At 39.6% G+C, this 23,900-nt stretch overlaps 1 protein-coding gene across 2 annotated transcripts in view; it reads right to left on the bottom strand.

The window, feature by feature from the left end:
• LOC139478817 (neural cell adhesion molecule 2-like) overlaps positions 1 to 23,676 on the bottom strand; it is a 94,207-nt gene extending 70,531 nt beyond the window's left edge. For both annotated transcript variants that reach the window (XM_071261486.1, XM_071261480.1), the window contains exon 1: positions 20,116 to 23,676. In XM_071261486.1, coding sequence (XP_071117587.1) covers positions 20,116 to 20,176 — 61 coding nt within the window. In that variant the 5' untranslated portion in view covers positions 20,177 to 23,676. The remainder of the gene's footprint in view (positions 1 to 20,115) is intronic.
• Positions 23,677 to 23,900: the final 224 nt, after the last annotated feature.

Here is a 23,900-nt window from a genome sequence, read left to right on the forward strand (position 1 = left end):
TCTGAAGGGCGACATATGACACCTGAATGTCCCGGAACATCTGCTGAAACCGGGTTATGTGATAAGGAAGACGAATCTAAACTAACATAGGTCATGAAAATAATATATGTATATTCAATGTCATGGATTACAGAGAAACAATCGTTGGAAACGACTACACCTTGAGAGTCCAGATGACATACTGTTAGCACTGTATGAACGCTACGATCAGGTTCTTTCCATATTTTAGTGTTACGTACTGCTTTACATAATAGTCACAAAAATCTGACAAATCATAAAGAACACATACCAGAGCTACTTGAATCATGTAACCTAGACATAGGAATGCAGTACCAGACGAGTTATCAAGTACACCTTCTCTAAATATATGTGTCGTGAAACATAATGCAGAATGTTTTGATTTTATGATGAGTTAATATGACATGTGCCAACGGTTTACAACATCTGATTTTTTCCAGGATATGCTTTATAGTTTTCAAAAGAACCAGATAATTGTCGTACATCATATTTGATATATAAATGTTAAATAATGAGCATAGAACGATGCCTCTATGTGCATATGATGCTGCTGTGAAAGATGCAGCCGTCACTGTTACCTCTTGAGGCGGTTCTAGGATATACCCAGGTTCATTGTGCTGCTGAACGTCCACCGGGCCTAGAAACTCAGCCAAGATTTCAGATTATAACAACATCAGGTTTTAAACACAGCATCCCTTTGGGCAATCTTTACACCAATTCATATCTTCAACTCAATTTGTGATTATTATGAACATATTATAATCACGTTTCTGGTCATAGTGCAAATGGCTTAAAATGTCCACTTAATGATATTCCCTTTGTTTGGTTGCTTCATGCTCATACGTACAGTGCTCCCAAAAATATAAATATCATTAAAACTGTAACCAAACTTTTTCATTCATAACTATCTTTCTTTAAAAAAATTAATCATTGTACTTAGGAAGATGTATGAATAACACCGTTAAATTTCCTCTGAAAGATATACCTAGTTTGGGCCGGAATAACTGTCTTTGTGAAACGTGAGAAAGACTCTTCTAATCATCACCACTATCAAGGCTAAGAAAACTACTGAAGGATGAATGGTTGTCCAGTGATGAAGACTAGAGAGATGATGCCCTGATGGATCGGGCTTCTGTGCTCAGAACCTTCGTGTCATATATTCCAACCTCAACAAGTATATCAATAACACACACCACTATATTAATTGTTGTAGATTTCTCCAAAATTCCAATACATCATATTGCAGTTAACATCCCCATGTGTGTTTGCACTCTTTTACTCTGCCCGTGTCACAATTAATTGGATTAGCGACACGTCTCCCCATACTGTACGCTTGGGTGAACATAAATATGCTCGCGAGCGTCACTCCTTGAGCACGTCCCAAATATGCTTCATTAATTCTTCCTAGCAGCAGCACTGGCGGGAGAGGGTGGAGAATTGACTTCACATGTTCATACTCCTCACCGTCGACAGTCTCCCACACACGCTTTAGGATTACTCTAAGTGTGCCAAAATCGACACTGGCAGCTTCTTCGTCGTAGCAAGGTCTTCTCATGGTACGCCAGTAATCTGATTCTTCGGGCGTCTTCGACGTGTAGAGGGACGTTTTAGTAAAAGCTGTAGCTGATGTTCGATGGACATGATGAAATGCAAAGTTGCCTGTGCGGTTCAAAGTCAAGGAGTCAATTAAAGGAAAAACGTGTCGAAACATCATCATTTATTTACACGTTCCTCCGAGCATCATGCACGACTTTCGTGTGGGCAAGTTATGCAATCACCGAGCCTGTCATTGTAAGCAAGTGTTTTTAGATGAGTATTAAAAGATTAAATGATAGGTGGGGTATTGGAACATGTAATTAACTTGTCCTCTTGACTGACACTTCATTCGGGGGGTACCATTTCAATCCTAATGATACCATCCATGTTCGTGATAATTAACAAATGTTAGTGTTCAGTCGACAGCATTATTTCATTTTTTCAAATCTAGACATCTGAAATTCTATGGTGATGTAAATTATCCTTTGGCGCTTATGTATGCTTAACACCACATACAGTTAAATCGATATCAGTGGCTGATGTATTAAGCAGGTCCATATTACAATGCAAGGACACGTATGGCTACACAATATCACTTCCAAAATGAACTTTAGTTACATAGATAATTTGCATTTTAAACTGAAACTAATTGTATGCATTAAGTAACACAAGGCCTCAAAAGCGATGCCCGTATCTCCATGCATATCTCCATTATCTTTACTGAATTGACTAAACGTGTTTGAATGCTATTCACGACAACGTATTGCCATAAGAAGATTGTACATATTTTTAAAGGTTATACACCTTTACAGATTATCCTACGCAACGCCTGGAAGATATTCCACATTTCCACTATCTCCCAATCAATGTATATGTGATAATTGTGAAATTAATCAAACAATAAATGCTATGCATATATCCTTTTCGCATATATGATCTTACCAGACACAACACATTCCTGACATGACCGTCTCCGTGGTCTAGTGGATAGGGTGTCTGCCCGGAGAGCGGAAGCTCGTGTCCGATCCCTGGCCGCGTCATACCAAAAGAAGTTAAAGAATGGTACATGTTGCAACCCTGCCTAGCGCTCGAGATCGGCATTAATGGGCTTAAACAAGGACTGGTCGGCTTGGAGTCTGTATACTGTGGCTGAGTGGGGAGTTCACGTACATGTACTATGGAACAGGTGAGTTATGTGTCATTTTACCAGAGTGAGTGAGTGAGTTAAGATTTTAAGTCACATCGGCAATATTTCAGCCATATGGTGACTTTCCATTTTACCAGAGCGAGTGAGTTGTGTTTCAATGCCGTTTTGAACAGTATTCTAATTATATCACGGTGTATCCGCTGAATGTCGAAGGAAATTACGAAAGTGATGCAGGTCTCAGACGTCTACTATTTGGTGAAACAAATGGTGCTAACAAACCTGGAATCATAATCGGGGCGAACCGGAATTCGAACGCATGATCATAGACACTGGACAGTGAATTGCGGCGCCCTAGACAACTGGGCCATCTGTGCCCCCTATATATTTGACCAGATACGCTTGGTTGAAAAGAAAATAAAGTTAAACATTTCTATTTTGATAGTTGACAACAAAGATTTTAATCAATATTCCCGGATTCACTTCAGCTCTATTTAAACCATAATCATACAAATGTCATTACGCATGTTCAAGTTTTATATTGCAGTTATTGGGACGCAATAGCTATCACAGATGGGATGCTTATATAAAACACATCGGTCAAACTTTACTCCTACTTTCCCTCAAAAGTCATTGTTCTTGAATGAAACAAGTTCTTTGCCAGTTTGAAATGTTGCATAAAGTTTTCGACCCTAGAGAGAGTTTGATTGACATTTTGTTGGATACCAGGAACAAAGTAGGATTATTTGCAGCAATTGGTGTTTATATTGTCAGTAAGTGGTAATTGCCTCACTGTTTTATAATCCCCATTCATCATTATAACTTCATTCAGACTGAAACTCAAGCAAAAAAAAGCATCTCCATTTACGATTCCCTGACACGTTCTTAGCAATCGTATTATCATTTCCAACAATTTTACAACCATTTGAGATCCCCTTCCTTCGTCCGGATACGGCAACCCGCTGAGCAACATGGTTTTATTTTACATCCACAATCTCGATTTAAGTGGCGTTGGGAAAACATGCTTTTTGATCTGAGAAAAAACACAGGACGAAGTAGAGCGCCCTGTTAACGCAGCTCCTGGTATTTTCAAATGGCAGGAAGATCCCTGAATTGGCTTATTTCTGTATAACTTCAACTTGAGCTGTATCAATTCAATAATCTATACAAAGGAGATGATAATGTAGGATCCTTCGGAAGGCTCCCACAGTGATTATCCATTCAACATTTTAAAACTACGTCTAACTAACGAGACTCCCCAAAATGTCCCCCACATAATAGTGAAAAGGGTTTTTTAGTTCTCAATATTCCCATTGGATCATATTGATGAATCGATATATTCCTTGTTACGATATGAAGATATTCCATCTTCGCCGCGGGATATTATGGAGCTGGAATTAGGGTTCCTTGCGAAGAAAGAATTTATGTAGAAATATATATTTTGCAAAAAGTAAATTTGAAGTAACGACGCTTCTACGAGCAGGTGATCGATGAAACAATTTGAAAGTATAAGTTTGGAAGGTGATGGAGCTGAGGCCTGAGTTCATGTACGTCCGTTACTCTATATGTCTTTATTACGAGTCGACCTTTAAGAATAAGAAAAACATTTGCATTACCGATATTATCTACTGCTTTCTTGTATTGTCAACTTGCTTTTTAACTACATTCTGGAAACAGAAATCAATTATCATTCGTTCACCTTAAATCGAACGCTTACTAAAAATGATTTTTAACATCTAGTATCATCACTGGTTTTCAGTGATCCATTCATATAATTGTCACTGCTCTTTGCCTTTTACGCTCAATGGAGTCTGTTTCGTCGGATAATCCAGACTGGTTATTCTCTGGCGTTGACCTTTCATATTTAAATAAGTTGAACTCATGATATGTATGACAAATTGCCCAAAGGGCGTTAAACCAACCTCACTCTGTCAACTGGATGAAAGGGAAGCATCTGCCTCATCGTCCAGATTTATTAATAAAACCTGCTTACATGTAAATATTGTGGTCATATTCAAGTAATGAATTGTGGTCGATATTGAAATGACACCACATGGGTTTCACTGGGGAATTCATTCATACATAAATGAATTTTATTTTGCACATTCAGTAGCTTGACAATAATCGTTTAATATTTGTAGATATTATATTGCAATAGTGAGGCAAAATTGAATTTGGAGTACGTTTACGTTTTATCTCGCTGTACAATTGCAAATGTATTGGGGGCAGTGTGGTAGCCTAGTAGATACAGCGATGGTTCATCACGCCGAAGTCCGGGGTTCTTATCCGATCATGACTACCAAGTTTAAAAGACAGGCTTGGTTCCCACCGCCGTGATATGGCTAGAATAGTACCTCAAGACGGCTTAAAACCCAACTCACACACTCATTCACTCGCTATTCCTTGAATCAAACAATTTTGGCTATATTCTATTACCTTATCGTGAACCTGATCTCAGATAAACGTTAAGAAGGTTTTAAGTTCTCACAGACAGATGGTACATTTCGATATCTACTTCACAAGATCAGTATTCCAATCCACTAAATGTGGGTTATCTCCTAAGACCTGATGAAACTTTTGTAACAATGTGTTTTATTCAAAGTGAAATTACAAGTGCAAGTGTTTGTGTATATGAGGAGGAAAACGCGTTGAAAGATGATTTCTTTTAGATATTTCAATTTATTCACGTCCTTTGTGACTTATTCCATTCCCAAAACACTCTTTATAGCCAGATTCACCAACAGAAGTTATTTTGAAGATGCTATACCAGGACAGGTGTCCTAATTGAAACTGGATAAACGCATTGCCCTTCCATATTTTGTGCGTATTATAAGAAATGGATACTGACTTGGAATATTTATTTAGTGGGAATGAGCCAATGTATATATTGGTCTGAATGAGCAAACGTTTAGTCTGCATCTAACCCAGATGTGGGGAAAATAAACATTGATATCATAATAATGACACACGATGATGCATCGCCTAATCTTACACATACAGCGCCGGAGTATATCCTATGAACTGGGTTTATGTTTAAGAATCAATGTAAACTAGCACTTACGCCGATTACGATAACATAAGACGGATGTGAGTATTTACCTAACGTCTCAAGATCTACAGTCCATTGCCTGACGCCCATTTGCGAGTGATATAATTGATTTTTTCATACATGTATTTCATCGTGGGTTGTTGTAATCTGTTCAGGGTCGTATATACGTTAATGTACAGTGGAACTCTTTATAATCCACGTTACTAAGCACATGACAATGTGTACCATTGAAAAATCTTCAAAGAAGAATATGCCACAATTACCTTTGTGGTAGATTCAGAACACCATATCAAATAGCCACGGACTCATGACGTACCAACGGTACTAGTTCTTCCTACACGAAACAAACCAGCTACAGCCAGCGATTTATGGATTTCTACACCATGCACATAATTCGTAAATGCAATAGTCCAAATGATTTCACTTGAACGACAATGACCGGATCAACAGGGTTTTATACGAGGGCTGGTCAAAAAGTTCTAAACCAGCAATTGTAAAAGTGTTTTTAATTTTATTTTTCAATAAAATTTCACTGTTTTTCAAAACACTTCGCATATCGATAGTGAAGCTTTCCAATTCCAGTCAGGAAGTCTTCTGAAGCCACCCTGAAAAAGACTTTTCACGACAGATTTGAGGTCAACCTTGTCGTCAAAGCGCTTTCTACGAAGGTGTTCATACCGGGTACGAGAAGGTAGTATTCATATATCAAGTATGAAATAAATCAAACCTCTGCAATTAATTACCCCCCTGTGTATATCACTGCAACTTGCAAGGTTTACACGTCTTGAGAAAATAAGCAAGTGGCATGACACAATAGTCTCCCAGTCTAAGATGTGATTTGACTTTCCCAGTGCTGGGGCAATTGTCAGCTCTTCGGCGTCTCTTGTTCTAATTTGATCACATATTGATAACAGAGGTGTGCAATTTGAATCAACTGTGCTCCTGTGCACTGACGGGCTCACCCACGAAGAACTCACTGATGATTCTGATTTCCTCGACATATGGGCTATTTGTATTTAGATCCTTGTTATGTTATTAATAGTAATACATGTAAAAGCACATCAAACCTACCATTGGTTCAACTAATGCATCAACATCTACTTTGATCATATAATATAGGAGTTAGGTACAGAAACCTCAGTTCGAGATACTAAAAACCATATACTAATATTGTTTCTGTTTCACCCTAATCTTAGAAATAGAAACAATATCAGTATTCCACACTCTTGAACTGTTACTTACCAGCACACTTTTATACCAGACACAATCAAAATATGGAATAACCTTAATCGGGAATGTAGACTTCCTCCGTCACTTTCAGGCGTTAAATGTAGTGTTACTTCTTATCTGGGCATAGAAAAACAAATATACTTCAAACTCGTTTAAGACACCACTGTAGTTCCCTCAATGCATTTTTATTTACGGTCACTTTGTCAGAAAGCTTAAGATGCCTGTGTGGAAATCCATGTGAAAATGTCTATCAGTTTTTTCTCAAATATCCCAATAATAATGCCATAAGAACTTTATTAACTAACAATATTTTATCAGTTGGAGCTCAATGCTCGATCCAAACAATTCTGCACGGTGATATTGCATGCTTATATAATATGTACTCAACAACAAAAGTTCCTGTGACACCAATATTTTGGTGTATTTTTAAACAAGTAAAGTTTGGTTTTCAATATTGTAGTACATGTATGGAATCAAGTCACAAAAACACAACTGCTACAGAAAAGCATGCATTCCATGCAAAAGTTGACTTTTATACATGCCCCATGCATTTCACTACCCAAGAATGGGTATAAAGACATGTGCGTTAACGGGATTCCATATGCATTGTTTAGCATCGTGCTGACAACAACCACTCAGAAAAACAACAAACAAACGCAATTATTCAACATTACGAAATGCCACGCCTGTCCGAAAATGAGCGTCTGCGAGCCATTGGTATGCTTGAAGCAGGATCGAGTCAACGTGATGTTGCAAAATAAGTTAACGTCCACAGAAATACCATTTGGTGTTTACGGCAACGTTTGCAACAGACGAATACAGTCAGAGACCATCCTCGGAGTGGCAGGCCACGCGTAACTAATAATCGACAAGACAACTGGATTCGAACAACACACCTACGAAATTGATTCTAGCCAGCAACAGTGACTGCAAGAAGCATCCCTGACCTTATCTTTACCAATATCTTTAAAAACCGTACGTCGTCGCCTCATATGTGCAGGGATTGTCGCCAGAAGACCCGCCAGACGTCCCATTTTGACAGGAAACCACCGTCAAGCACGTCTACAGTGGTGCAGACAGTGTTCTATTCACTGACGAGTCTCGTTTTCACCTCAGCCACAGCGATGGACGGATTCGAGAGTACCGACGTCGAGGTGAACGTTACGTCAATCATTGTGTCATGGAGGAAGATTGGAGGACCCGTTTGATAGTGGTAGAGGGAAATCTCAATGGACAGCGCTACCGCGACGACATCATCGGCCCTGTTGTTCTACCGTTTTTTGCGTCGTCATGGCCCAGGCATCACCTTTCAACATGGAAACGCCCGGCCTCATATTGCTCGACTTATCTAGGATTCTCTTCAACAAAACAACGTGCACGTGTCATTACCTGGCCGGCTCGCTCCCCTGATCTCCCACCAATCGAGCACATGTGGGATGAGATGGATCTGCGCCTTCGACGTCAACCACGTGTTCCACAGACACTCCAGGAACTTCGACACATGCTCCAGCAGATATGGACAGATACCCCACAGGACTTTGTGCGACGCCTGGTCCATTCCATGAGACGAAGATGTGTTGCTTGCATCGCAACCAGAGGTGGACATACACGCTATTTATTTGTAAATTGACATTTTGGCATGTTTATGTTTATTTTATGAAATCACGCATTTTCTGAAGTCAGTATGGCAAATTAAACCATTTGATCACTCACAGGAGTCTTTTATCTGTTGCAAACCGAAATTGTTTCAGATTTGGTGGAAAAAACATAACTTTGCATTAAATCTTATTCAATGTCACAGGAACCTTTGTTGTTCAGTACATTTATATTCAAAAGTGTACAGAAATATATTATGTCAACAAAGAGATGTGATTAACATATCTGTTTACTAAAATTTCTACTAAAATATCACGTATTTTACATTTGACCTCTGACATATAAGTCACTTCTCAAGATTTTTTACACTTGAAGAATGTGCTAGCTTAGTTTCATATTGCGTTTTGTGATGAAGTGCCCTGTCAAACATTTTACCTTACTGGGCAGCTGCATCCGTAGGGCAGGAGACCACAATATTCAGCACTTATGTTTCTACCCCCTTTTAATTGGTATATGAAGCCATGGATACATTTCTTGCAATTTCTTTGCCTCACATACAACGAAGATAATAGGTTTACGTGCCGATTTGCCAATGTCTAGTAGTCCACCATTGATTGGAAGTACAAGAGTCAGTGTGTCATGAAGACGCATTATGTGGAAAGCTCAGACAAATAGATGGACGAGTGCCCGCAGAAGGACGATTCTGTTGGTATTTAAGACAGGCTTGTAAGTGGACGAATTAGACCCCGGTCTGAGAAGTGATGGATGGACCATGTGACTGTTGCCACTGGAAGATCCAGGAACATGTCCCAGTTTGTCCTACACGATTCCTAAGCTCGTAATATCTCCTCAAGACCTAGCTTACGCAGTATTCGGAACAATCTACAGACCAATTTGCCCTCATGAAAACGTCCGGACGACTATGCGCCTATCGGAGTGTGTAATTGTCTAAAACATTTGTCTGCAAATAAATCCGTGTTTGATAAGTGCGTAATAACTACAGGCTGACTGCAATGAGACGGTGTGTCTTCAGTGAGATGACATTATACAACCGAAAGCGCCATGGACTTACACCGTATTTCAATTTCCACGTCTCCGACATCCTATCGCTGGAACAACCTGCAGTTTCTGCCTGTTCGTGTAGCATCCTTTATATACACTCAACCCAGCATGGAATCGCATAGCACTGGTCTTCTTTGGGATTATGTAAACGTCTCATGAAAGGATTAAACTGACACCCTGGTTTTGAGCGGTGGCGAAAAAAACCATTCATTACACGAACTACATGTCATTGCTTTCAGATTATAATATTCAACAAGGCAATTCACAACAAACCCGAAGACTCGGCTAATAGGGCTGAATATATCAACCCTATTGTTCGTGTTTAAGTGTTTAAGAACTGGCAAATGCTCTTTGGACAACATACCTCTATTCATCACATGAATTCTGATTTAATGGATCTCGGATTTCGGACATTCGATATTTCTAAACCACCATTATTTTATTCCATTTATGCATTATACGTGAGGTTTTTCAGCACTACCTTTAAAGTATCCGCTTATGTCTGATGGGGCCAGGTCAATTTTAACCTGCCGATATGTGCAGTATTCAATAAATTTTGTGTTCAATCGTTTAGACTTATTATTCAGGCTGCATGTGATTCTCATCACATTAATGGAAAATGATTAAAGCATATCAAGTTACTTTCACTAAAGCCTTCAAGCATAATGACAAATTGTGTAAAGCTCGTTTACAATGATTACAAGGGAACGTCTACAAGCAGAAAATTGCAATTCTACTCGACACATTGGATATGAATTCTTTTGAAACATTGTACAGGGCACAAAGCAGGAGATGGAAATGCCACGCATTCCCCGTGTTCCATGTCAAACAATTGTATTGGTTAATTAACAGTCGGAGTTTGGCCGAGGACCATTGTTGCATGTTGTTCTGGTGTGTAATGGGGAGCTGGTATATTCTGAGTGGTTCAATGACCAGGATGCAGACTCTGGGGAAAACATTAGCCACTCCAGCTTGTCAGGGTATTAATAAATCATGTCTAATACAGCCCAACGGTTCAGGGCAGGGTGCCTATATCACAGAATACAGAGAGAGAGAGAGAGAGAGAGAGAGGGAGAGAGAGAGAGAGAGAGAGAGAGAGAGAGAGAGAGAGGGAGGGAAAGTGATTTGAGGGAAATATTCATTGAGAAATACAATTTGAATAGAGAGACAGAAAGGAAAAGAGAGACAGAAAAAGGGAGTGAAGGTGATAGAGAGATTAGGACAGAGTGAGTGAGTGTGGAGTATGGTTTTATGCCACTTATAGCAATATTCCAGCAATATCAAGGCTTCACATATTTTGCCCATGTGGGGAATCGACCCCGGGTCTTCGGCGTGACGAGAAAACACTGTAACCATTTGGCTACCCCATCACGCCAGGAGGGACAGAGGGGGAAAGGTATAGAGAGAGATAGGAAGAGGGAAAGAGAGAGAGAGAGGGGGGGGATGTTTTATGTAACAGTTTCATTGAGAAATACAATTTGAAAAGTATTTCTAATTTATGACATTTTAAACCTTGAGATTATGAACCAAAGAGGAATTCACTGAGTTTGTGGCGGTTATATCGGACAATACCTCAGACACAAACGCCTCTCAACCTCAGTTGTGTTTTATGACCTCATTCAGCGTATATCAGGATCTGTTTCTGTCTTTTTATGTTCATGACCCTGTATACTTTTAAGAATAATAGATTCACTGTAAGCGACTTTCCTTGCTGACGTGACAAAAGCTCACAAAGAAGCATGCAGATAACGGAATATCAATAGTTTAAGTTTTGTGTAGCTTGTATACATATTACTGTTTGTAGTTATAGATTACCTGATATGTTAAATTGTAATTTGCAACGGAAAAAAACAAACTAAAATAAATAAATTTAAAAAAATATCAATAGCTGTCATCACCCTGTCGAAACCCCTCGGACGCTTTACTCAACGATGGAACGGATAACCTTAAATATAACAGGGGTGATGCCATAGAAAAAAAACTTATACAACGTGATCACGCACACTGTTTCTATTTCGTGCACACCTATCTTTTTACTACTTATGTAACTCTGTAATATAAGTGTTTGCTTGTATTCCCATAAGGCCTTATGTTATTAAACATTATCTGACTCATTTAGATATATAGTGTTACGCAACTGAGCAACTGAAAACAGCATAACATGTCATCGTATTTGGTAGAGCAATACGAGGATTTTGTTTTAATGGCGCTTTATTCATATACACACGGAAATCCTACATAAATTCTGAGAAGGAGACATAAATGCACCTATAAAATTCAAATCTGCAGCATATCGGTGATTGATAATGATCGGTAACAGAAACTATGGGCCATTTGGGATTGATATATATCAAAACGACCTGGAGGGTTCCGGAAACTAAGACAAATACACGAAATTTAAATATCAATCTGCTTTGGCACTAATCGAGTCAATCTAAAGATACTTTAAGCATATCACTTTGACATTTCGAAAGTCCACATTGCAGACAGAGATTTCCATCTACCAATATACAATATCTAAACGATATATCTCCCATAGTTAACGTATATAATAAATATACATATAAGTGTAAAAGGACCCCGAGCACCAGAATGCACAAAGGAGATGAAAGGTCCACCTCCACGTTTTTTAAGTAGATTCAGACTGTCATCTCAGAAATAATTTACGGGTAATTTCTTTGTGTCTTCACATTGCTAATAACAACCTCAGTTCTTGATTACCGGAAACAGATTTCTAGCAACTCACGAATTTGTAGGCGTACATTGGTGTCATCATTTCATGAATATCTGTCTCTATGAATTTGTCCCATCTGTTTACACCAGTCTTATATGTATCAATAGCCCTTAGATTTGGACGTTTTGATGTTTATGTACGTGTGACTGTTTGCACTCGTGTAGTATTTGCATTGAAGTAAATGTGAGAAATGTGTTACAGTGAACCTGGAATGAATGCTATTTTATTACTTTGCATGGGGCGTTTCAATAATTGTGCAATATTTGCCTACATTCAGCATGTGTATACTTGACATGCAACTTGATTATTCAGATGACGAAAAATATCCCACCTAGCACCCTAATGAAGCACTGAAGTAGTTTAATCACGGCATCCTTTTACTATGAACCTGTTTGAAGCATGATGTAAAGGTGGGTGAGTTGGGTTTAACAGCTTTTAACAGCATTCTAGTTATATCGCGGCGTGTCAGCTTAATATTGGAGGAAATCCCGAAGTGATGCAGGTCTCAGACGTTAACCACTTCGATATGCAGCTTACAAACCTAGAAACATAATCGGGGCGAACCGGGATTCGAACCAACAATCATAGGTTTCTGGTGTGTCAAAGGGACGCAACTCTGCACAGCGAATCGCGGCGCCTTAGACGACTGGGCCCACCCGTGGCCCCCCCCCCCCCCCCCCCCTTCCCCCCATGACGTAAAGGGGTTCAGTATCAATGCATACATTTAGCTGAACCTCTATGTCTTTACAGAGTGTGTTAGGAATATGTCGATCAAACGGATGAGCTTCTATGTATTCCTAACGGTATGGGCTGGGAGTGTCAAGTCTTATAGCTTGTAACAAACACTGTGTGTCCCGATGGCAAATGCCTGCCAAAATAAATTTCCCCTGTATGTCGCAAAAGCCGACCAAAATCGAGTTGTTCGAAATATTTCATGTCAAGTTGTGTGTCATTGTACGCTGACGGGGTGAGTTGTTGTTCATTCTATCAACCACTGGTTTGTCTGTAAGTATTTACAGAATATCGTAAAATAGATTATTGATGCTGATGGAAACCTAAACTATTAACTCAGCGAATACGCAGATTGTTCACTACTCAATAAATAAAAGCGACAAAACCCTTTCCATAACAATAGGAAATATCTGCGGAAAGCCGATTACGATTATGTGTATATATGTGTCTAAGAATCACTACCATAATGTTGATCGAATCCTGCCCCCCTTGTGGCACCTTTCACAAATACATGCAAAAGCAAGATTGTTGTTCACATGAACAAACTCAGGAACATTTGGTACACGTCAAAATAGGAAAATTCCTGTCACTGATGTGTCAAATTTGGAAATGTCCTCCAAATGTCGAAGCATGAAGCAGTTTGAAAAGAAAACAGAACCAATCTGTTCCCGATTAACACATGTAACATGGTTCTCTTATTTGAATATTCCAAGGTTTTAAATGTCTCCGTCCCAACTGGGCTGATGGTGACATGATGTCCAGCAGTGTCGCTTTTAGATACGATTCGGGATCATCAAGGGAGATAATTCATGCAATTTACGCTTATTTCACAAATTGAAGTCATCAAACGGATGTTGGGGTAATTTTTAATCTGATAGTATTTTAAACTATACCGACCGGAGGGCATGAAGCACACTTGCTTGTCACTTTCACTTATTTACAATTTCCATAAAATGTCCCCAAAACATTCTTATGGGTTTCTTTGGTTCATCTGGCGTCATCAAAGTCTTACCAATGTTGTACATACGTCGGCATGTCACTATTCTATCTTTCTAGCAACACTACTGCAATGGGTTATATCGCTGTGGCATTGGCGCGTACAATCTATCACTGTGCATTGCAATGCGTCCATCAAACGTGTGCACGTGGTGACATGGTGTCTGTCTAATTTTTTCTTTATATATCCAATTTGATGAATTAAATCTCAAATTTACGCTTATTTCACAAAATGGAGTCAACAGCTTAGCGGGAGCTCGGTTTTGAACTTTTTACCTATTCCTAATGCTATCAACATGTCGGGAGTGATGGGCAGGTTTTTCAATGCAAGATCAAATTCTTTGGACTAAATCTATATTCTATGTATTAGTTCCCCAGTGTCCCTTGCCTGCAAACAGGGATGTAAAATGTTGCCGACTGCAATGAGCTCCAGCAACAGCAGCGGCCTTGCTTAAAAACTTACCGTGACTCGAAGAATTTTGTGTTGGCCAATGCCATAGTCTCCAAAGACATAGTTTCACCATTGCCAATAGTATATGAAGGTCGTAAAAGGTCGTTGCAGTGATATAGTCTAGACATTATTTAAGATACAATTACATTGGCTGTATTGTCAAACTCTTACTTTTAAATATACATGTAGATTGTCAAATTCAACCATTGAATGAATGAATGAATGAATGAATGGATGAATGTCTATATTTCTACCAGATAAATCCGAAGATACTCAAAACATCAAGATTATGCAATTAAATAACTAAATTACAAAATAATCAAACATAAAATATATATACTGAACCGCAAAAGAAACGTCACCGTGGACAGATATGTGAGAAACCTTATTTGTCCAAAAACTGTAAACATAGAGACATATTGAAGAGATGAAACTTGGCACAACTGATCATCAGGGTTGAAATTAAAGTGTCAAATGTTCTTAAAGTGAAACACAACAGTAGTCTCTGATAAAATGGCATCACAAGTCAGTATCTCGCGCATCCGCCATGTGTATTGATGACTGCCGTGCAACGTCGATACATGGAATGGATGAGGCGATTGATAGGCACGCCATAGGCACTTGAGCCCACACTCTGAGGAACGCCTGATGCAGTTCAGCTGCAGTTGTCGGCTTTGGTCGGACGTCATTTAGCCGTCTTTAAATCTCGTCCCAGAGGTTTTAATCGGATTTAATGGGATTTAAATCGGGACCGAGGGCAGGCCACTGTATGGTTCTGATGCCATTCAGCTGGAGGAAGTCTCTTGTAGCTCTCACAATATGGGCACGGGCGTTATCATGCTGAAACACGTGGTTGCTGCGACGTGCCAAATGAGGTATGGCGCGTGATCTCATGACATGATCAATGTACCGAGCTGCTGTGACACCATTGCCTCTCCCTGGACCGATGTTTTGGAAGACCACAGGGCCGACCCTCTGTGCAAGACCGATTCCACCCCGTACCATGATGCTCGGACCACCCCACGAGTCTCTCTCAACAACACAAGCATCCGAATAACGTTCTATACGGCGTCCCAGACTCTCTCTCTCTCTCTCTCTCTCTCTCTCTCTCTCTCTGAAAGACATTCATAGTTTAAGATGAAATGTGAGGGTTTCAGCCCCATAGGTACTGGTGCATGGTGAAAGCGGAACTAGTATTCATAAATTCCAAAATCAGAAGTTAGAAACATTGGCATAACATATCCTCCATGCAAGGCTGCCTTTGATACTTCAGTGTATTTCGACACGGGTCACACACATGTTGACTACTCATTAAGCTGTAGACCTCATGGAGGCATTTACTCATGGTTTTGCTTTTTTGAGGCAATATGCATATGACGACGACGGGGGACACCAAAATTGGGCCTCACACATTGTACGCATGTAGGGAATCGAACCCGAGTCTTCTGCGTGACGAGTGTACACTTTCTTCACTAGGCTACCTCACCGCCCGCAATCATCCAGGGACAGGGAGCATCGGAAGAGGGAAAGACGTCGCTGGAGCAATACAGACATGTTCAAGCAAGATGGTCCTCCTTTACTACAAGCTTGTACAGGGAATTATACCCACATGGCCTTAACTATTTCTTCTTGTCTCGCTTTTTTTTATTTAGAATAGTTATCTTAAAGTTGAATGTACATGAAGGAAGATTCATGACCATTAAAAGGTCACCACATGTAAGAGTACATATATGTATTATATGTATTTTTTCTAAACGAATCACGGTCTCTGGGGGACATTTCCAAAATTGTCGCATCTGTGAGCAAAATACGTCCGATAGCAATTCCCTATTTTGATTTGTACTTTATAATTATGTCCTTGTGTTTGTTCAGGCGAACACATGCCTTGCCTTTGCAATGATTTGTGACGCGTGCAACCGGCGGGGCAGGATAATCTCACCTTTTCGCGAACACCTGATATCATCACTAATTGATAGTGATTTATACGCATATGACATAAATAGAATCCCATAAGGGACTCTGTTTGAAGCAGATATTTCTTATGATCCTGGAAATGCTTTATGTCTATTATTTCTGTGTGCATATTATATTGATTTAAGAACGAATAATACCTCGATACCGATATTCGATTGTAAACTGCGTGTTTGTAATTATCTTAAGTTTACAAATTTCTTGCAAGAAATATATCGACTTGACTTTGGCCCAGCGGTGTTTCAAAGATATTGGCGTGTTCCGCACATGTAGTTACTTGACACATTTACGTAAATATCTATTTTTGTAAAACTATTCACAAGAAATATTATGTATTGCATTATATAATGAACACCTGATGCAGGTTGCTGCGCGTTTTTAAAACATATCTGCTATTTGACCTAGGCACAAGTATGCCTTAATGCTTGATTCGCACGAGAATACCACATACGACATTGGGCACAATACAAGACACGCTGCAAATCGACATATAGATACTTACAACTGAAATAGACATAGATTAATTTCGATCTATTGCACATCTGGCGGTGAATGTACATTGTGTCTAGACTACGTGGAGGACTGTGACAGCCAGGTGATATTTATCACATATTATTCAGAGTTAATTCCAACTTGATTACTATTGGATCCTATTACATGGATTATTCTTTCACAAAGATACCGCATCAGCAAAGTGTGACGTGTTCATTTAATAAAGGCATTCATCCAGAACACCCATCTCATTGTCTGGTAAATTTCCAATGATGGTGGTAGTGTAGCAAGCTTCATTATGGCAATGACTGAAGGAGACGGTTCCTCGCAGATTTAGTTTATAAAGTCATTCGCTCTGAAAGAAGAACATCGGTGATGAGATAGTTCTTGAAGGTTCCTTTCTATTTACAGGGAGCAGGGAGCATTAATCGTAAGACTGAAACCTACAACCAAGTAGCGACAACCAGTCCTACCATCTTGGTAGATCTAACTAAGTCAATTTCAACATTCAGCTGTCAGTTTCAAAGGGAAGTTGAATGAGTGATTGATCGTGTACTCAGAAACCAAGGAAAAAACGTTTTAATTGTTTACTCATTTTCAACGAATGAGTGGTTTAAGTGTAACATGAATTCACTACTACGGTACACATGGTAATGCCCTGTCAGCGAGTGAATGAGTTGGGTTCAACACTGTTGAAGAGTATTTCAGTTGTGCCAGCTTAATGTGGGAGGAAAGTCAAATGAGGCGCGTGTTTGTTTATTGCTTTGCGCCGCACACAGATATATTCAAGCTGTATGACGTCTGTTTGTAAATCTTTGAGCTTGGACCACACAATCCAGTGATAGATATTGAGACCAACATTCTACACCGTCGGGGTATAATGACACCCAATCAACCAAGTCACGAGCCTGACCACCCGATCCAATACGACCAACTTAGGTTGCCCTATTATAATGGGGGAGTTACTAATTCTTCTCGAGCATTGGATATTATTCTGACAAACCAAGATATATAATAGGTACGAATCTGGGATTATAATTCCCGAACAACGGATTCTTACATATATAAAAGACGCAACTGTTCACAAACCATTTGTAGACATTGTACCATGAACACTTGTTCAAATCATATATGTTACTGTACATAATGAAAAGGGTGGACTGAGGTTATTAAGTTTTGTTACATTTAACAATAGCGCATACCATTACGACATATTTCTGACATTTCATTGAACAATGAACAAGCGTTCCATTTACAATCGTTACTGTACAATATGGAAATGGTGGACTGATGTTATTACGAAAGTAGCGTTGTTGTCCACTTTTTGTGCTAAAGCCCAAAAGAAGATTCAGTTCACGTCCCTATTCAACTAAAGCATGACCGAGCCTTGACATCCCCCTTGCCTTAAGTGATAAAATCCCCGTGGCACTCATTGCTTTATCCAACTGTCTCGTATTTCGGTCTTATTTTGCATTCTATTATTTTCTTCATCTGCAGTGTAACTTGACCCGCGATTTGGCTTTTATACAGCAAACCGCAATGGATTATTGTCTGTGCCAAATAACTGTCAACGTATTTCTACTTCTCAAAGGATTTGACAACACAATATAGGAAACCTCACACTGGTGTTCATTTCATGTATAGTCGATACTCCTAAACTGCTCTTTGACATACCTATAGAAAATAATGTGCAGTCCTTGGCTGATGCTGAATTTCCAGATCTTAAAACCTTTTTGGGCAAACCAGAAAAACGATTAACTGAATTCTGAGAAAAGTGTCAGACCGCGTACGATCATTGTACGTAGACATAGAGCATTGCAGTTCATTACACATGCGAGAGGATCAATAGTAAATCTGATCAGTCGTGGCGCACAACTCGCATAGAGTTTAAAGAACTGCTTCAGGAGGGTATTATGCTGCTGTAGGGACACTCCTCAAGGTACAGTTACGAATATCAATTAGTTCATCAACGTACTCCAGGCTGCGACTCGTCTGAAGGTAGTGGGTGGTTTCTTAATCAGGACACACTTCCCCTAATGCTAACCATTTACATCTGAACGTCCATAACAGTAAACTATAATGACCACACGTTTGGCACTTGGCCAAGTACTTCACTACAAATCAAAGGAGAAAAAGACACGTGTTTGATCCACGTCCGTGTTTTATTGATATCCTAAGGGAAGCATGACAGAATCTTGAGATAGCCAAACAGGGGGAGTTTTAAAGAAACCCCGGTCAAAAGTCAGAGTTATCTTTAGGAGTGTTGTACTTACCCTTCCATGAGTGTCTTCAAATACCACGATGGGTTTTGTAATTTGTGAACAATCTGATTCATCATGCTACGATCCATCACTCTCTATCAGTTCTATCAATGATATGATGACATTGTGAAAACTTTCCTTGTGTGTTAAACCCTTTGCCTACCATGGTAACCAATAAGAGGCCTGTTCACAACGTGACGACGAGTACAACCGACTATCCGAATTGTTACTATAACGCGACCCATGGAGGAAGGCCGACAAATACGTTTACTGATCCAGGGGATCAATGTTCGTTATGGGATCAAACTCTACATGCTTTCATACAACAAAATGTATTTTATGACATGCTGCATCAATTCCTTCCATAATTAGGTTCATCACTTCTAACTGTGACATAGACGAAAAAATGATGTGAAATTATTATAAATGTATGTTTACATTATTTATCTAAGTATGTTTGTAGTTACTACACGTACTTTTCTTGATACACATAAGTGTGAAACCATCACATTGCAATATTACAAAAAGTTCACATAAACATAATTTTAAAATTAACATATATATATATGCCGAAGATTTCGGTCCATCAACTGCTGGTTATAAGTACAATTGTGTGTGCCTTATAAACACACCTGATTATCATAGGTATCTAATTGGGCATTAAAACTGTCAATGCCTCTACAAATCATACTCGTCCCCCTTTCACAAGAAAACAGAGATGAATATGAATTACAAGGGGCAGTTTAATAAACTCGACAACAGCTCCTGAAAATAAACAATAAATGTACATAGATTAATTTGGATCTACTGCACATGTGGTGTAGAAAGAACATAGCCACTTACCTGCCCAGAGACATACGGTCATGAAGAGGGTAGCGGACGCTTGAGAGACAGAATCTAACATTGTAATCCAAAGACGGCACTTTTATAAACAGAAATGAAATCATCCAAGAAATCAGGTTGGCTGTTTAAAACACATCACTGGCAAGCCTTCATTACATTTTCCTCGATTTCCTGAATGCATAGACAGTAGCGTAATTAGTTGCAAGGCAAGGGTGAAGAGTGTTGATTCACTGCCTAGTCGTCCCCTGCGGTACAATGATCCGTGATGATAATGGCAGAACGGTGTAACACACAAACTCAAAGATCACTGGGGGTTTGGTATGGCCACAGACACACGTAATGAAGATCAGCTCCTTTGACATCTGTACAAGTACACAGGGGTAGACTAGCACAAACTAAGTAGAGCACTGGCTATAAAATCTTTTAGGTACGATATTAAATACCAGTTTGAAGATTTCCGATAATGGATAATGCTTGCTTAACGGATGTCCATTTTAAATTATCGATACGATAGGTGATTATTCCTCCTGCTGCTTTACACTTGATTCACATTTGGCTGCAACGAAGCTGTCCACTGCCTCGCATCTACCATTTAGTTGTATGCAATTATCCCCTGCCGGTAATGTGGCACATGATAGAAGGGACAATATACACCCATTTACATATAATTGACGACTGTTGATGAGGCATATGTAGAATAGCTGGTACTCGGAATGGTTTTCCGGAGTGGTCAAGCGGTCACCTTAGAGTCCTCATGTATCACTGTTGTGACAAGTCTTTTTTCTTAGGTACCAAACAGCTTCTATGACACATGAAGATCATCATGGAGTGATTAAACCACCATCGATAATACAAACTGTACCAGCGTATATAAAACCGGCCGCCTGAATCCTTATACCACTTTTAAGTGTATGTGTTGGTAATATATATACTTCTTTTATTGAGATAGAACGTGTACAGTATCCTCACACATCCTTTCGCAAGTGTCCCTTAGGAGGGGAATCCTATTAGGAAAACGTGAAAATCCATCTTCGTGCCAAATCCATTTCCTTTAACAAGACCTACTTGTTTTTATAGCAAATAAGAAAAGAGGAAAAGCAAAACTGCAAACAAATATCACACACGCCACGAGATCCAGTCGTAAACGACAAAGTCCTGCAATACACTATCCTGTAAACTTGGCAACAATCGACTGATGTAATTTAGGGGACTGTTGTCAATTGATGTGTGGTATTCTGCAGTATATCAACGTGCTTAGCGGATGGTGTTTTTATTGCACTAAAACTATAAATACCCGAATGGGTTTCCTCAATATAGAATACTAAGCATTGCATCCAGCATTTTATGTTCACATTTGTTGTACCGTAAATGAAACACGAATAATCACAAAATGCCTGTTTTCAGAGATCAGGGTTCCGATCACATTTAGTATGCAGAAACTCTACACAAAAGCTATGTGAAATACATTAATCTGTGGCTTATATTTCAAGCTGACATGCCTTCTCAGTGAGGAAGATTTATATCTAATTAAAATCCAGTTCATTTAATATCAGTTGTGATGATAGTAATTTAGCATTTATATGACCTTTATGTAATTCAGCTTCGAGACACCAAATGTTTTCAGTAATAACTAAACCCAAGCATGAACGATTAATTAAATTCAAAACAACCACAATGGGCAGACAAGTAGTCCTCTGATACGATAAATCACAATTGCGCTGGTAAACTGCGAGCAAAGATTTTGATCGTGTCAGTAACTCATTGACTCCTGCCCCAGCTCACAAATTTATAGGACCCTGCACTTCACCAGCAAATGTCGATCGACAAATTCACCCGTTCTATTGGTTCGTAATATCCTGCTACCAGGATTCAAAGAACTGGCGCATGTATACAACTGCAGTGACAAACCCGTCTCGATTGTAGATTATTGATCTACTCACAACATACTAAGGCGTCCATGCTTTCCATGAAAAGCTTCCACAGGGGATGTGTGTAAAATAGCGTTCCGCTCTGGACGTTTGCGCCTGTAAATGAACTACTTCCTTGCAAAGAAGCCACTTGATATAACAATACCAGCGTATTCCTTTAGATACGGGCACAGTTTATAGAACAGAGCCGTGCTTCCCGTTTGTTTTCAAACATACATTTAGCACCGTCGTTTTATCTAGCGCCGTCTTTTTGTTCTGCCTTTGCAAATAGTGGAATATCATTCCGTTATGTTTCTCATCGAGAAAATGCGGAGTCACGCATAGTGTAATTCCAAAGCATCTGTAATCCGATGGTTTAGTATGGGCTTCTCTTGGTGCACATCTCCTATCGCACTTCCATCAATTTAAAGGGAGTAGTACACACCACAGAATCCTGGCGATCAATTCCTCCTGGACCCTTGTTATATGTTTTCCAAAATACAAGGAAGTTTTATTCTTGGTGATTTGCCAAATGCAATAAAAGGAGTAAGAACTCAATCGAAATCAGCCAGATTTTTCATCAATTACCTAAGACAAAAGTCTGCTCTTCCAATGATAGAATGAAATAAGACACAGTTGCAAACAATGAAAAACTGTTTCTGCAGCTTGGAAAAATCCAAACAGGTCAATATAGGATTTTGATTTTCTCCACGACTGACTCTTTGATTGTAACTGTCTCCTCCACTGCTTTACCAGGGAATAATGAGACAGAAAAACACTTAGAGGATATTTAATTTGAAAACTTGAAAACGCTTTGAGTAAAAGGAATCGAAGAAATTAAGCAACTCCTAGGGTGCCTTTTTTCGATTTTCCAGTCCAATAACCTAGTGCTCCATACACACGCTCCAGCGCCTTTGAATTTATAATTAAGTAATAAGAAAGAAGTGTATCCTATTCACGAATGTAATCCCGTTTGATCAACCTCCCGAACAAAAAGCACAATCACAGCTGTTGAAGAAGAGTATCCATACAAGATCAATTTATAGCAGCGCCGATTGATTCCCAATAGCAAGATTGGCATTCGAGGATTCACACATGAACTCTCAATGCTTTAAACATTATTAAGAGGCAAAATCACAAGTACCTCACTTAATGAAGACATTCCACTCAAGATAACCTTAGTCCACAGGTAATCCAGAAAAGGTATTTACACCCTGTAGGGGAGAATGATAATTCCTCACATGAGTTGTCCCATCTGTAACCAGGGGTGAAACCATTTATCCCGCATCCTACGTCCACTCCTTAGGGGTATCTCTACTCAAGGAGCAGAGGAAAGAGACGCCGTCTCCATTGACCGGAATCGGAAAAAAATATCCGTTGATTCCCGTCACTTTTTTCCGCTTTGATGTGTATCTTGGACCACTCGCAGCAAATTCGTCCGCCACTTTTTTCCCGTTTTACATCTGCGCACTGTGATTCATTTGCCGCTTCGAGCTATATGATATATTACTTAATGTTTACCGCCCCCCTCCTCAGCTGCAATGCCACCAAACATTAACTCCCCGCCCAGTAATCACATGCTGGCATCAAGACTGCGGCAGTGTGACTTGCACCAACTGGCAGCGTGTGGCTACTACTACAGCAGCAGCACCGCTAATCGAGTCCCCTGCCTCCTTCCTTCCCGTGTTCAGCGCCTGCCGAACTGCTAGCATGCATACCACCTCCGCTGTGTCCGAACTGTATCCTATTGCGACAAGCTCATCCTCTAACAACCCGTCCCGAACTCATACCGTAATTTCTGCCACGTGGATTTATCACAATATCAGACAGCAAGTGCCAGTGTCGAAGCGCAACGTGAGGAAGATGTAATACACGGTT

Source organism: Haliotis cracherodii, unplaced genomic scaffold (assembly GCF_022045235.1).
Source record: "Haliotis cracherodii isolate W230 unplaced genomic scaffold, xgHalCrac1.p SCAF_1, whole genome shotgun sequence".
NCBI lineage: Eukaryota > Metazoa > Mollusca > Gastropoda > Lepetellida > Haliotidae > Haliotis > Haliotis cracherodii.